At 53.8% G+C, this 15,796-nt stretch overlaps 1 protein-coding gene across 1 annotated transcript in view; it reads left to right on the top strand.

Moving 5' to 3' along the window:
- The window catches only part of TLE2 (transducin-like enhancer of split 2), a 40,962-nt gene that overhangs the window by 19,730 nt on the left and 5,436 nt on the right, over nucleotides 1-15,796 (top strand). Inside the window, 10 exon segments of the mRNA XM_011967325.1 lie at nucleotides 417-436; nucleotides 2,520-2,627; nucleotides 4,332-4,376; nucleotides 5,132-5,281; nucleotides 7,727-7,865; nucleotides 9,163-9,323; nucleotides 9,915-9,991; nucleotides 12,491-12,740; nucleotides 13,302-13,549; nucleotides 13,684-13,831. Coding sequence (XP_011822715.1) covers nucleotides 417-436; nucleotides 2,520-2,627; nucleotides 4,332-4,376; nucleotides 5,132-5,281; nucleotides 7,727-7,865; nucleotides 9,163-9,323; nucleotides 9,915-9,991; nucleotides 12,491-12,740; nucleotides 13,302-13,549; nucleotides 13,684-13,831 — 1,346 coding nt within the window.

The following is a 15,796-nucleotide window of genomic DNA, read 5'->3' as shown; positions in this document are numbered from 1 at the left end:
GCGTGAACCTGGGAGGCGGAGCTTGCAGTGAACTGAGATCAGGCCACTGCACTCCAGCCTGGGCAACAGAGCAAGACTCTGTCTCCAGATAAATAAATAAATAAATAAATAAATAAATAAATAAATAAATAAATAATAAAGTGTGAGGGGATGAATGAGAGCGGCTGCAAGGCCTTGGGGTTCAACATTACCCCTGGTGTGCTGTGTGCCTCGGGGCAAGTCACTGCCCCTCTCTGGGCATTGATCTGAATGCAGGGGAGGGACAGTCCACCACTTGCAAGGGTGTTGGAAGGATAGGGAGACTCTGGGTGGGGTGGTGGGGGCGGGGGGCTTCATAAACTGTGTAGGGCTGTACCCTCTGGATACAAACACCTCATTCTTTCTCCTTTCTCTTTATCTCATTTCCAATCTGCCAGTGGAGAGAGCCCCGAGCAGGGTAAGTGAGTGTCACCCTGGGACTCTCTTTATATTCTTGGAAGGCCGATGCTGGTTCTGAGCCGATGGGGGCCTCAGAATGAGACCTAGGCCGAGCGTGGTGGCTCATGCCTGTGATCCCAGCACTTTGGTAGGCAGAGGTAGGAGAATCATTTGAGGCTAGGAGTTTGAGACCAGCCTGAGCAACATGGCAAAACCCCGTCTCTACAGAAAAATACAAAAAGTTAGCTGGGTGTGGTGGTCCATGCCTGTTGTGTCAGCTACTTGGGAGGCTGACGTGGGAGGTTCGCTTGAGCCCAGAAGGCCAAGGCTGCAGGGAGCTGTGATTGCACCACTGCATTCCAGCCTGGGTGACAGAGGAAGACCCTGTCTCAAAAAAAAAAAAAAAAAAAAAGCCAGATGCAGGCACTGACACCTGTAATCCCAGCACTTTGGGAGGCTGAGGTGGGCAGATTGCTTGAGGCCAGGAGTTCAAAACCAGCCTGGCCAACATGGCGAAACCCTGTCTGTACTAAAAATTCAAAAATTAGCCAAATGTGGTGGCAGGTGCCTGTAATCCCAGTTACTCGGGAGGCCAAGGCAGGAGAATCACTTGAACCTGGGAGACAGAGGTTGCAGTGAGCCGAGATTGTACCATGCACTGCAGCCTGTGCGACAGTGTAAGACTGTCTCAAAAAACAACAGCAACAACAACAACAAAAAGATACACAGCCCGGTTTCCTGAAGCCTTTCTGTGTGGGAGATGCCCACAAGGCCGTAGTGTTTAAAATTTTCAATCATGGCCGGGCGTGGTGGCTCACACCTATAATCCCAGCACTTTGGGAGGCCAAGGTGGGTGGATAACTTGAGGTCAGGAGTTCGAGACCAGCCTGGCCAATATGATGAAACCCCATCTCTACTAAAAATACAAAATTAGCTGGGCATGGTGGCAGGTGCCTGTAATCCCAGCTACTGGGGAGGCTGAGGCAGGAGGATCGCTTGAACCTGGGAGGTGGAGGTTGCAGTGAGTCGAGATTACACCACTGCACTCCAGCTTGGGCGACCGAGTGAGATTCCATATCAAAAAACAAAAAAAAAATTTGACCTCGAGCTTTTTTTGGGTGATTAAATAAATGAATGCAAGACCTTGGATCCTTCTTCCCATCCTCACTTCCGTTCGTGTAGCCATCATCCGTTCGGCAATATCTGTGGGTGATCCCCAACAGAAATGTCATGCGAGCTGTGTCTGTAAGTTTTTCAAAAAATGGTTTAATTTTCCTTTTGAATCGGAGTCTCGCCCTGTTGCCCAGGCTGGAGTGCAGTGGTGCGATCTCGGCTCACTGCACACTCCACCTCCTGGGTTCAAGAGATTCTCCTGCCCTCAGCTTCCCAAGTAGCTGGGACTACAGGTGCCCACCACCATGCCTGGCTAATTTTTTGTTGTTGTTGTATTTTTAGTAGAGATGAGGTTTCACTGTTAGCCAGGATGATCTCGATCTCCTGACCTCCTGATCCTCCCGCCTCGGCCTCCCAAAGTGCTGGGATTACAGGCGTGAGCCACTGCGCCCGGCCAAAATGGTTTAATTTTGAAGTAACTATAGATGTCAGAGAGGTCTCAGAAGAAGTAAGGTGCTGCTTGCAGTGGCTCATGCCTGTAATCCCAACACTTTGGGAGGCTGAGGCAGGTGGATCACCTGAGGTCAGGAGTTCGAGACAGGCCTGGCCAACATGGCGAAACCCCGTCTCTACTAAAAATACAAAAATTGGCTGGGTATGGTGGTGCATGCCTGTAATCCCAGCTACTGGGGAGGCTGAGGCAGGAGAATCGCTTGAACCTGGGAGGCAGAGCTTGCAGTGATCTGAGATGACTCCACTATACTCCAGCCTGGGCAACAGAGCAAGACTCTGTCAAAAACAAAACAAAAGAGAAAAGAAAAGAAAAGTTTAGCACTGAGTCAGCTCTTGGAAGCTCCCATTTCCCAGATGGGAAGCTTGTGGTCCAGACCCTAATAACGGTGGGGACCCTCAGTCTCGGCTGGATCACAATGCAATCTAGGAGCCCGGGGCCCTGACCGTTTCTCCCCCTGGCCCTTGTCTCTCCGCAGAGTGCGTCTCCCTCGCCTCCTGAGAGTCTCGTGGAGGAGGAGCGACCGAGTGGCCCTGGTGGTGGTGGGAAGCAGAGAGCAGATGAGAAGGAGCTGTCAGGACCTTATGTGAGTAGGGGCAGGTGCAGGACTGGGGTGGGCATGCCCTTAGAGCCTTCCAGAGCCCAGCTCTGGCCATGATTCTCTCACTCCAGAACCTTCCATAGCTCCCTACTACTCAGAGTACTGACCAATCAGAGCAGATCCTGTGATGCAAGGCTTAACTCCAGTTGCTTGAAGTCTCTGTGGCCTCTGGGCCATACAGCCATTTTCCCACCTTCTAACTTCTGCTCCATCTGTTTTCTTTCCCGAGAACACACACGTTTTAGAAAACCTGTTTTTCCATCAAGACACAAGGTACCACCTCCTACAGGAAGCCTTCCCTGACTACCTCCTAGAGGCTGGGACCTCCTCTTATTGCCAGACAGCTGCACACTTGTAGTTTCAAACTCTAGCGTCCCAGGGGCCAGGCTGAATGTGGGGAATGGGGCTGTGACCAGCTGGGGAGCCCTTCTCCCACCTACGGGGGCAGCTGCAACCTGGTCCTCGGAGACTGGCAGGCTCAGTGTGGGCCAATATTGCTGTTTCTCAGAGAAGCCTTAAATCTTCTTTTTACCTAATAGCTGTTTTTTGTTTGTTTTTTGTTTTTGGCAATGAATTTTATTTATTTATTGAGGCAGAGTCTTGTTCTCTTGCCCAGTCTAGAGTGCAATGGTGCGATCTCAGCTCACTGCAGCCTCCGCCTCCTGGGTTCCAGCGATTCTCCTGCCTCAGCCTACCCAGTAGCTGGGATTACAGGCACCCGCCACCACACCTGGCTAATTTTTGTATTTTTAATAGAGATCGGGTTTCACCATGTTGGCCAGGCTGATCTCAAACTCCTGACCTCAGGTGATCCACCTGCCTTGGTCTCCCAAAGTGCTGGATTACAGGTGTGAGCCATTGCACCTGGATGCAACAAATTTTCATTTAAAGAAGAAAACTGCGCATAGGAAGGGAGTCTAGGAGAACCCACCCACTGGGCGGATTTTGTCTTCCAGGCTGCAACCTTTTTTCTTCCTTTGGTTTCCAGTCCAACCAGAGGCTGCCCTGCAGCCCAGCATGTCAGTGGTGTCCCATCCCACCCCGCTCCCTGCCGTGGTACCCAGGATAGTGTTGTCTGCGTCCGTGAATAGAATTGGAGCTTGGGCTTTCTTCCAAAGCAATGGGGAGCCATAGAGGGTTGCAGAGCAGAGGTGGGGATAGGTCTTAGGAAAATCTATCTGGGGCCAGCTTGGAGGGTTGCCTGGAGAGGGCAAGGCTGGAGGCCAGGAGCCCCAGGAAGGGATTAGGAGGGTACGAGGTCTGTCCTAGGGCTGTAGTGGGTGGAAATGTCCAGAGAGATGGGTGAGACAGACATGCCCAAGGGACTGCTTGACTTCGTTGGCGAGATCGAGGAAGGAGGTAGGGACGATTCCTGGTCTCTGGCTCTCCCCTTACCATACAGGGGGTAAACTGAGGTCTGAGGACCGGGAGTCACACAGGGCACTCATGTAGTCCACATCCTTCAAAATCCTGTCTACAAGGTGCCCACGTGCCCGGCCGACCCCGTCCTTCCCAGATGCGGGCACGTGCGGCCTTCCCTTCTGCTCTGAGCAAACGGATGCAGGAGTCTGAGAATCCCAGTCATGCCTTGGGACTGGCTGGGCTCATGCCCCCAACTCCTGGGGAGTGGATGGGGGCACGGAGGCAGGGGCACGACCACGATGAGCTCTCTCCCCCATCTCCCACCAGGAAAGTGACGAAGACAAGAGTGACTACAATCTGGTGGTGGATGAGGTGAGTCCAGGGGTCCAGCCTCTTCCCCTACTCTAGGCACAGAGCAAGGGGTGAGTTTTCTGGAATGGGAGGACCCAGAGGTAGTGGGGGTCCTCGTTCCCCCCTCTGTGGGACAGCTGGGATGGGGCCAGGAAGTGTCGGGGGCTCCCTGACACCACTGGCTGACCTCCTCTCCATTGCATGGGGAGTGACTTCAAGCCCGGGCTCACTAAGTGATTTGTGGGCAGTGACATCCCCACTTCCCTGGCCTCACTTTTCCCCATCTGTTCAATGGGAAAATAAAAGCAAGGCCTTATGTAGTCCTTGCTATGGGTGCTGATGGAGTAGAGCCTATCATTAAACCCATTTTACAGGCTGGGCATGGTGGCTCACACCTGTAATCCCAGCACTTTAGGAGACTGAGGCGGATGGATCACTTGAAGTCAGGAGTTTGAGACCAACCTGACCAACATGGTGAAACCCTGTCTCTACTAAAAATACAAAACAATTAGCTGGATGTGCTTGTTTGAACCCAGGAGGTGGAGGTTGTAGGCAGCCACTGTACTCCAGCCTGGGTGATGGAGTGAGACTCAAAAAAAAAAAAAAAAAGTACATTTTACAGATGAGTAAACTGAGGCAGCAGGAGGTTTCATAATCTTCCCATGGTGGGTCGTGGGTACCCATTCTAGAGATTGGGATGGGAGTCGGGAGGAGGATAGAGAGGGACTCTTTCTCTCTCATTTCAACTCTGCTCAATGTTACCTTCTCGAACCCAGGACCAACCCTCAGAGCCCCCCAGCCCGGCCACCACCCCCTGCGGAAAGGTACCCATCTGTGTTCCTGCCCGTCGGGACCTGGTGGACAGTCCGGCCTCCTTGGCCTCTAGCCTTGGCTCACCACTCCCTAGAGCCAAGGAGCTCATCCTGGTAAGGAGGAGGGGAGGGCCTTGAAACTCACTTTATTCATCCTGGGGGCCTGGAAACAGACACTACCCCATGACACAGAGGGCAATGATGAGAAATCAGCCCGGCTGGCATTGTCCACCCTCTCCTTGTGCTTTTTTTTTTTTAACCTCCCGCTGGGACTGACTTTGTTGAACCTCAGTAAATAATAAAAGGCAACTTTGTAAAGAAGCTTTGTAGATAAATTTTAAAAGGCAATTCACCACCTTACATGGAAAGCAAGTCTCTCTCTTGCAATCAATAGGAAATCCCATGAAAATAAACACAGTGAAAGCCTAGCCAGCTAAGCTGGACCCAGGCCTGCATGTGTTGAGCCCTTCCAGAGGCGCTTAGAGACACACCGGCCCCAAGCTGAGATGTTGTCCCCGGAAGGAAAGATAATTAATATAGGAACAACTTTCCGGTTGGACCTCCTGGAGTTTAATGCCAGGCATGTAAGCCATCTAAAAGCACCCCCAGGGCATTCCAAATTCAGCTCCTTTTGTGGCTCCCCTCACCCCAAATCTTCTCCAGACCCCTCCGCTGCACTTACCAGGGGAGAGTATGTCGGTTTCTAGGCCTCCCCTCCCGGTTTCAAGGCCTCCCCTCTTGGCAGGTTACCATGGCAACCACCAGAGGTTGGGGCTCCCATTCTATCTTAAGTGCCCTCCTCCCACTGCGGGAAAAGCCTTACGAGGGGGTAGGGCAGCTCCGTTGTATTGGAGAAGCCCTCAGGGGTCCTCCCTGACCCCACAGTTGTCCCATCCACTCTCTCGCGGGTGTGGGTGCTGTGCAGCTGTCAGCGTGTGTGCGATGGTGTCATGGGAAGCCGAGACAGACGCAAGACAAGGATGCGAAGTTTCTTGGGAGGCAGGGGAGGCGGTGACATGAAGCCGAGATAACAGAACCTGCCCCTAGATGGAGGTCCAGCTGCTGCTTTCCTCAGAGCCCCGCCTTGGGGAAGGACAGCTCTGGGTGACACCTCCCTTTCCGTGGGGGGCACAAGGAGGATTGCACTGTGTGCTAGGCGTTCTTCCTTCGCCTGAGAATATGCCGCGGTGGGGTCTGCCTCTCCACGAGCCCATCCCGGAGTTTCTAATCCCTTGTCGTTCAAGAATCTCAACAGTGACTGCGGGCTGTGGCTCATGCCTGTCATCCCAGGGCTTTGGGAGGCCAAGGCAGGACGATCACTCAAGAGCAGGAGTTGGAGACCAGCCTGGGCAACATAGTGAGACCTTGTCTCTACAAAAAAATTTAAAAAGTTAGCCGGGCATGGAGACGTGTGCCTGTAGTGCCAGCTACTTGGGAGGCTGAGTCGGGAGGATCACTTGAGTGTGGGAGGTTGAGGCTGCATTGAGCTACGAGCGTGCCTTTTTTTGTTTGTTTTATGTTTTTTGTTTTGGAGATGGGGTCTCTCTCTGTCACCCAGTCTGGGGTGCAGTGGCACGATCTCAGCTCACTGCAACCACTGCCTCCCGGGTTCAAGAGATTCTCCTGTCTCAGCCTCCCGGATAGCTGGGTAGCTGGGACTACAGGTGCGTGCCACCACGCCTGGCTAATTTTTTGTATTTTTAGTAGAATAGAGTTTCACTGTGTTAGCCAGGATGGTCTAGATCTCCTGATCTCAGGTGATCTGCCTGTCCTGGCCTCCCAACGTGCTGGGATCACAGGCATGAGCCACAGTGCCTATCTGATCATGTTATTTTTGAGAGCAAGACCCTGTATTAAAAAAAAAAAAATGCAAATCTTGACAGCCTATAACTTTGTAACTTTGTTGCCTTTTTTTTTTTTTTGGTGGAATTTTGCTCTTGTTGCCCAGGCTAGAGTGCAATGGCCTGATCTCAGCTCACTGCAACTTCTGCCTCCCGGGTTCAGGCAAGTCTCCTGCCTCAGCCTCCCGAGTAGCTGGAATTACAGGCACGTGCCACCATGTCCAGCTAATTTTGTATTTTTAGTAGACAGGGTTTCACCATGATGGCCAGGGTGACCTCAAGTGATCCACCTGCCTCGGCCTCCCAAAGTGTTGGGATTACAGGCATGAACCACCGCTCCCAGCCGAGACAGAGTTGTGTTCTGCTGCTCAGGCTGGAGTGCAATGGCGTGATCTCAGCTCACTGCAACCTCCACCTCCCGGGTTCAAGCAATTCTCCTGCCTCAGCCTCCCGAGTAGCTGGGATCACAGGCATGCGCCACCACGCCCGGCTGATCTTTTTTTTGTATTTTTAGTAGAGATGTGGTTTTACCATGTTACCATGTTGGCCAGGCTGGTCTCTAACTCCTGACCTCAGGTGATCCGTCCACCTGGGCCTCCCAAAGTGTTGGGATTACAGGCGTGAGACACTGTGACTGGCCCCCACAGTTTCTGATCAGATCATTAGGCCACAAGACACCAGGTGTCTGGTGGCGTTCAGTCCTGCCCTTTCTCTGCAGAATGACCTTCCCCCCAGCACTCCTGCCTCCAAGTCCTGCGACTCCTCCCCGCCCCAGGACGCGTCCACCCCTGGGCCCAGCTCGGCCAGTCACCTCTGCCAGCTCGCTGCCAAGCCAGCGCCTTCCACGGACAGCATCGGTGAGCACCTTGCCTGTTGGTACCTGTCCGGAGCAGGCCTCATCCCCGGGGAGATCCAGGAAAAGGGGCTGGAGAGGCAGAAGGCTGAGATTCCAGGCCTGGCATTCATTGCCTTAGTCCTTTTTGTGACTTCAAGTTAGACTCTGCCTCCCTCTGGGCAGTTCCTCGTTGTCTCAGCTTGGCGGGTAGGGAAACTGAGGCCTGGAGCGTGGAAGGGGCTTAGTCGCGGGTTTCAGCCTAGTGCACTGGAGAGACGATCTTCGGGGCCAGATGGGCTTGGGTTTCAGACCAAGCTTGGGTATTCACCAGCTGGGTGACCTTGGGCAAGTGACCCAACCTCTCTGAGCCTCAGTTTCCCCATCAGTAATCTGGGGAATGACAGTGGTCATCTTTTCTGCCTTACGGTCACGCCCTGGGCTGGTTCCAGGGCCCCTGAAAAAAGTTGTCCTTGGAACCTGCCCTCAAGGAACTCCCAGGTGGCAAAAAGGGACGAAACCCAGACCCCAAAACTCACAGCCCTGTATAATCAGGGCTGGTACCAAGCCAGGTGCCCAAGAAGGGCAAAGCTGGAGGTTGGCAACGGGGAGGTTCAAGGATGTTTCTGAGATGTTAAGGGACATTGGGCCTCAATTTTTTTTTCTTTTTTTTTTGAGACGGAGTTTCACTCTTGTTGCCCAGGCTAGAGTGCAATGGCGCGATCTCAGCTCATGGCAACCTCCTGCTCCCGGCTTCAAGCAATTCTGCTGCCCCAGCCTCCGAAGTAGCTGGAATTACAGGCATGCGCCACCATGCCCAGCTAATTTTTGTATTTTTAGTAGAGACCAGGTTTCACTATGTTGGTCAGGCTGGTCTTGAACTCCTGACCTCAGGTGATCCTCCCACTTCGGCCTTCCAAAGTGCTGGGATTACAGGCATGAGCCTGGGTTTTGAAGGATGGGTAGGAGTTTGCCAATTAAAAGAAAGAGAATGGCCATAGTCCCAGCTACGCGGGAGGCTGAGGCAGCAGAATTGCTTGAACCCAGGAGGCAGAGGTTTCAGTGAGCCGCGATCGCACTACTGAACTCCAGCCTGGCAACAGAGCAAGATTCCATCTAAAAAAAAAAAAAAAAAAAGAGGGAGAGAAAGTCATGTCCACCGGAGGAATGATAGTGCAGAGGTCTGGAGGTGTCCCGGGCTATGGCCAATGTGGGACCAGCGCATGGAAACTCCGAATGACGGGCCAGGGAGCTCCCCAGGCAGTGGGAGGTGGGATCTGGGTCCAGGGTGTCAAAACCTGTCCCCGACTCTTCACTCTCAGCCCTGAGGAGCCCCCTGACTCTGTCCAGTCCCTTCACCACGTCCTTCAGCCTGGGCTCCCACAGCACCCTCAATGGAGACCTCTCTGTGCCCAGCTCCTATGTCAGCCTCCACCTGTCCCCTCAGGTCAGCAGCTCTGTGGTATACGGACGCTCCCCCATGGTGAGTCCTTGGGTGGGGGCGCAGGAGGTGTCAGCAGGGCCCAGGGGCTGGGGGCCGGGAGGAGAAACCAACTACACAAGGAGAGACACAGGAGTGCAGAAAGGGAAGGGAGCCCTGACTCAGCAAGTGTGCATGGGAAGACGATCTGGGGGTCTCAGTAGTCCCACAAGCTTAATACAAAGCAGGACTTGTGATTGTGGAAAAATGCAATGGTGATTAAGCTGCATGAAAAGGAGCAGTAGGGCCTTGGCCTTAGGACACTGTTTACAAAAGTGAGCAGTGGACCAGATTTGTCCCGGGGGGCTGGAGTTTAGAGACCTCTGTCATAGAGCCAGTCTGGACGTTGGATGGAGAACCCTTCAGGATCCTTGAAACCCTGGAGTTCTAGGATTTCCTGGACAGAGATTTTGGGGCCGGTGCCCTCAAGTGAAAACCTCAGCCCTCCCTGTGTAGTGTGACAGGCAGAGACAGGGCATCTCTGCTTCCTTGGGGAGGGGCTGATAAACAGCGGCATGGCAGGTGGGCGTGGGGCAGCACAGAGGTGGGTTGGAGTCACCTGTCTCACTGACACCCCCTCTGGCATTCTGACAGATGGCATTTGAGTCTCACCCGCATCTCCGAGGGTCATCTGTCTCTTCCTCCCTACCCAGCATCCCTGGGGGAAAGCCGTGAGTACCAGGGTGGGGTTCCCTGCCTGGGGACCCAGGCCAGCCCCCCGCCTCCTCTGAGGTCTTACCCTGTGTGGTTGGGGTCTCTCCCTGCTCCCCTTCTAGAAAGTCTTTTGTGTGGGCCAGGCATGGTGGTTCACGCCTGTAATCCCAGCACTTAGGGAGGCCGAGGCAGGCGGATCACTTGAGGTCAGGAGTTTGAGACCAGCCTGGCCAACATGGCGAAACCCCATCTCTACTAAAAATACAAAAATTAGCTGGATGTGGTGGCGGGCACCTGTAATCCCGGCTACTCGGGAGGCTGAGGCATGAGAATCGCTTGAACCTGGGAGGTGGAGGTTGCAGTGAGCTGAGACTGTGCCATTGTACTCCAGCCTGGGCGATAGAGCGAGACTCAGTCTCAAAAAAAAAAACAAAAAGAAAGAAAGAAAAAAAGTCTCTTGTGTAAGCTACTTGGAGTTCCACTGGCTCTCCATAGAAGTAGACTCTGACCCCTAAGGGGACACTGGGTGATGTCAGGGGACAAATGTGGTTGTCACAGCTGGGGGAGGAAACGCTCCTGGCCTGGAGTGTGGAGGCCAGGGATGCTGCTTAGCACCCTGCTAACGGGGACGGCTCCCCCAGCGAAGACCTAGCCCCAGTGTCCACAGAACTTTCTGCAGTGATGGAGGTGTTCTATACCCACTGCTGGCCAACCCGATTGCCACCAGCTGATTGTGGCTTTGAGTACTTCAAATGTGGCCAGTGCAACTGAGGAGCTGAAAATTTTTGTTTTGTTTTGTTTTTCTGAGATGAAGTTTCACTCTGTCCCCCAGGCCGGAGTACAGTGGTGAGATCTCAGCTCACTGCAACCTCCACCTCCTGGGTTCAAGCGATTCTCCTGCTCCAGCCTCTTGAGTAGCTGGGATTACAGGCCTGTACCACTGCCAGCTAATTTTTGTATTTTTAGTAGAGATGGGGTTTCACGATGTTGGCCAGGCTGGTTTTGAACTCCTGACCTCAAATGATCCAGCTACCTCAGTCTCCCCAAGTTCTGAGATTCCAGATGTGAGCCACTGTGCCGGTCTGAAAATGTTTATTTAATTTCAGTTCATTTAAGTATCTTAACTGGTCACAGGTGGCTGGGGCTTCTAGGACAGTGCCCTCTATCTGGTCTGGAACATTCAACATGCCTTCGTGGGTCCTTGGTTGAACGAACGTTTATTAAGTGTTTATTTACCATGCGCCACACCACGACCTAGACCCCCTGTGTATTTGTGCCACCCACTGACTGTCCCATATCAGTTTTGACCACGTTGTCCTGCCTTTTTCCTAAATGAATCAGAGGCCGAGCACCATGGCTCACTCCTGTCATCCCAGGGCTTTGGGAGGCCAAGGTGGGAGGATCACTTGAAGCCAGAAGTTTGAGACCAGCCCGGGCAACATAGCAAGACCTCGTCTCTACAAAATAATAATAGAGATAATTACTTTAAAAAAATGCATCATAGGCCAGGCCTGGTGGCTCACGCCTGTAATCCCAGGGAGGCCGAGGTGGGTGGGTCATTTGAGGTCAGGAGTTTGAGACCAGCCTGACCAACATGGTGAAAACCTGTCTCTAGTAAAAATACAAAAAAATTAGCCAGGCGTGGTGGCCTGCTCATGTAATCCCAGCTTCTTGGGAGACTGAGGCAGGAGAATTGCTTGGACCCGGGAAGCAGAGGTTACAGTGAGCCCAGATCACGCCACTGCACTCCAGCCTGGGCGACAGAGTGGGGCTCTGTCTCAAAAAACAAACCAAAAAACATATCAGGCTGGGCCTGGTGGCTCATGCCTATAATCCTAGCACTTTGGGAGGCCGAGGTGGGTGGATCACTTGAGGTTCGGAGTTCAAAACCAGCCTAGCCAACATGGTGAAACCCTGTCTCTACTAAAAATACAAAAAACTAAGCCGGGCGTGGTGGCGCATGCCTGTAATCCCAGCTACTCGAGAGGCCGAGGCAGGAGAATCGCTTGAACCCGGGAGGCAGAGGTTGCAGTGAGCTGAGATCCGGCCACTGCACTCCAGCCCTGGCGACAGGGTGAGACTCCCTCTCAAAAAACAAAACAAAAGGGCCGGGTGTGGTGGTTCACGCCTGTAATCCCAGCACTTGGGGAGGCCGAGGCGGGTGGATCACGAGGTCAGGAGATGGAGACCATCCTGGCTAACACAGTGAAACCCCGTCTCTACTAAAAATACAAACAAAATTAGCCAGGCATGGTAGCGGGCGCCTGTAGTCCCAGTTACTCGGGAGGCTGAGGCAGGAGAATGGCGTGAACCCGGGAGGCGGAGCTTGCAGTGAGCTGAGATGTACCACTGCACTCCAGCCTGGGCGACAGACCGAGACTCCGTTTCAAATAAATAAATAAATAAATAACGCATCAGAGGATGCCAGGCAGGACAAAGGCATCTCCCTGCCCTCCCGGGTGCGGGTGCGGGGGCGTGGTGCCCAGGGCTGGGTCATGCCCCGGCTTTCTCTCCAGGGCCTACTCCTTTCACGTGTCTGCGGACGGACAGATGCAGCCCGTGCCCTTCCCCTCGGATGCACTGGTGGGCGCGGGCATCCCGCGGCACGCCCGGCAGCTGCACACGCTGGCACACGGCGAGGTGGTCTGCGCAGTCACCATCAGCGGCTCCACGCAGCACGTGTACACGGGCGGCAAGGGCTGTGTGAAGGTGTGGGACGTGGGCCAGCCTGGGGCCAAGACGCCCGTGGCCCAGCTCGACTGCCTGGTGAGGGCGGGGGTGGGACAGTGGGCGGGACTCGCAACTGACGGGTGGAGCTTATGTTCAAATGGGGTGGTGTTTGTAGGCTGGGTGTGGGTGGGGCTACATGTGAAGGGCGGGGCTTATAGGTGAAGGGTGGAGCTTGTAGTCACATGGGGCAGGGCTTGCAAGCCAAAGGGGTGGGGTTCTTTGGCCAATCAGAATTAGGCTTGCAAGACAATCGGGATAGGATTTGCAGGCCAAGTATGGGTGGGGTTTATAGGTAAAGGATGTAGCTTATAGTCAGATGGGGCAGCGTTTGCGAGTCAAAGGGGCGTGGCCCACCAGGAATCAGGGTAGGGCTTGCAGGCCAACGATGGATGGGGTTTACAGGTGAAGGGCGGAGCTTGTCAAATGGAACAGGGTTTATGGGCCAAAGGGGTGGGTCTTGCTGGCCAGTCAGGGTAGGGCTTGCAGGCTAATCAGGATGAGGCTACCTTGGGCTCCAGAGACCCCCACATTGAGCTAGGCTCCTAGAGGCCTCACCTGGGACCAACCCCCAGCCCCTGCTTCTCTCCCCGACCCCAGAACCGAGACAACTACATTCGCTCCTGCAAGTTGCTGCCAGATGGCCGGAGTCTGATAGTGGGCGGTGAGGCCAGCACCTTGTCCATTTGGGATCTGGCGGCGCCCACCCCCCGTATCAAGGCCGAGCTGACCTCCTCGGCCCCGGCCTGCTACGCCCTGGCCGTCAGCCCCGACGCCAAGGTTTGCTTCTCCTGCTGCAGCGATGGCAACATTGTGGTCTGGGACCTGCAGAACCAGACTATGGTCAGGTGGGTGGCAGGTGCGCTAGGACCTTGGGCAAACCCCCGGCCCCTCTTGGTGCAGAGAGGGTGGAGGAGTGACCTGGGAGGACCCTGGGGCAGCTCGAATTCCAAGATGGACGCCTGGGCCCTTCTCCCTCCAGGCAGTTCCAGGGCCACACGGACGGTGCCAGCTGCATTGATATTTCCGATTATGGCACTCGGCTCTGGACAGGGGGCCTGGACAACACGGTGCGCTGCTGGGACCTGCGGGAGGGCCGCCAGCTGCAGCAGCACGACTTCAGCTCCCAGGTGCTGTCCGGTTCTGGCGGGAGGGGGATGGAAGCTCTAGGAATCCAGCGTCCCTTCCTTTCCTTGTGAGGTGCCCACTTCCACAGGCAGGACAGGACTCACATCTGCTATGGTGCCCATCTTTCTTGTCCTCCAGACACATCCACAAGCTTCCCCTTTAACTCTAAGGACGTAAGGGAACAGAAAAGAGCTGATGATTCATATGAAGCTGTGGGGCTACTGAGACCCCCAGATCATCTTCCCCACCTGCTTGTGTCCAGCCATACCCTTATATGTGTCTTTCCTCGTGTAGCTGGGTTCTCCCAGCCTTTAATCTCTGGACCCCGCCTAGAGCATGGGACACACACTTCCCCACCGAGGACTCACCAAGGGGGAGCTACTGGCCAGGAGGACAGAGTGGAGGTTGATGGAGGAGGAGCTGGGCATGGAGAGATCCCCACTGAGGTGGGGCCTAAGCTGAAGGACATGGTGAAGAGGCTGGACAGAACTGGGGGCTTCTCAGGGCTGAGCAAAGGGAGTAAATCTTCAGGCACTGTGACCCTAGATCCTGCCTCTCACCTGCTTTGGGGGCAGGCTGTGAGCACCTTGTTCTGTCATTCAGGGTTTCCATGGGCTGGTCTCATGCACAGCATACTCTGGGACAGCTCTGAGACCTCTGCACATTTGTTCCCTGTGGTTGAAATGCCTTTCTCTTCTTTCTGTAATTAGCAAACTCCTATTCATCCCTCAAGACCCATCTCATTTGCCCCTCCTTGAAACCTAAGAGGAGCTAACTCCTAACTCCCAAACTCTTTTTTTTTTGAGATAGGGATGCAGTGGCGTGATCTCAGCTCACTGCAACCTCTGCCTCCCAGGTTCAAATGATTCTCATGCCTCAGCCACCTGAGTAGCTGGGACTACAGGCATGCACCACCATGCCCGCCTAATTTTTGTATTTGTTGGTAGAGACAGGGTTTCACTGTGTTGTCCAGGCTGGTCTTGGACTCCTGGCTTCAAATGATCCACCTGCCTTAGCTTCCCAGTGTGGGAATTACAGGTGTGAGCCACTGCGCCCTGCCTCCCAGGCTCATTATGTCCAACCCATTGTTCTTTCGTTTGACGAACTGTTTGATAGGGAAATCAGGAGTGCAGGTGGACAGAGTTCTCCATCCCATATCCCCGAAGCTTAGGTGGGCTAAGAACATTTCTAGGGATCCCATGGTGAATATCTCCTAGTTCACTGGGTGCCCCTCAATGCGTCTTTACTCAGGAATGCTTCTGTATGGCCACGAAAGGACATTTGAAGCCCTCCAGTCTTCTCTTCTGTAAATGTGTGGTTATTTCCACCGGCGTCTTGTTAGTGAGACTCCAAGAGGTTTAGGGTGGAACAGAGCCTGATTCCTGTTTGTGCCTAAAATGGGGTGGGCTACAGGAGGAGGAGGACCGTGAATCCTTTTAAAATCAAACCAAAAAGCACCATTGCAAATGGGGAACATTCCAGGCCAGGCTCAGTGACTGACGCCTGTAATCGCAGCCCTTTGGGAGGCTGAGGTGGGTGGATTAGTTGAGGTCGGGAGTTCAAGACCAGCCTGACCAATGTGGAGAAACTGTGTCTCTACTAAAAATACAAAATTAACTGGGCGTGGTGGTGCATGCCTGTAATCCCAGCTACTTGGGAGGCTGAGGCAGGAGAATTGCTTGAACCTGGGAGGCAGAGTTTGCGGTGAGCCGAGATCGTGCCATTGCACTCCAGCCTGGGCAAGAAGAGCGAAACTCTAATAATAATAATAATAATAATAATAATAAACAACGAAAAGCAGCATTGCAAATGGGGAACATTCCAGGCCAGGCTCAGTGGCCGACGCCTGTAATCCCAGCAGTTCGGGAGGCTGAGGCAGGAGGATCGCTTGAGCCTAGGAGATTGAGATCAGCCTTGGCAACATAGCAAGACCTTGTCCCTACAAAACAAATTAAAAATAAGGCATG

This window comes from Mandrillus leucophaeus, unplaced genomic scaffold (genome assembly GCF_000951045.1).
Source record: "Mandrillus leucophaeus isolate KB7577 unplaced genomic scaffold, Mleu.le_1.0 Scaffold8, whole genome shotgun sequence".
In the NCBI taxonomy this organism is placed as follows: Eukaryota; Metazoa; Chordata; class Mammalia; order Primates; family Cercopithecidae; genus Mandrillus; species Mandrillus leucophaeus.
Note: the sequence above shows the minus strand (reverse complement) of the source record. Positions and strands in the feature narration are given on the sequence as shown.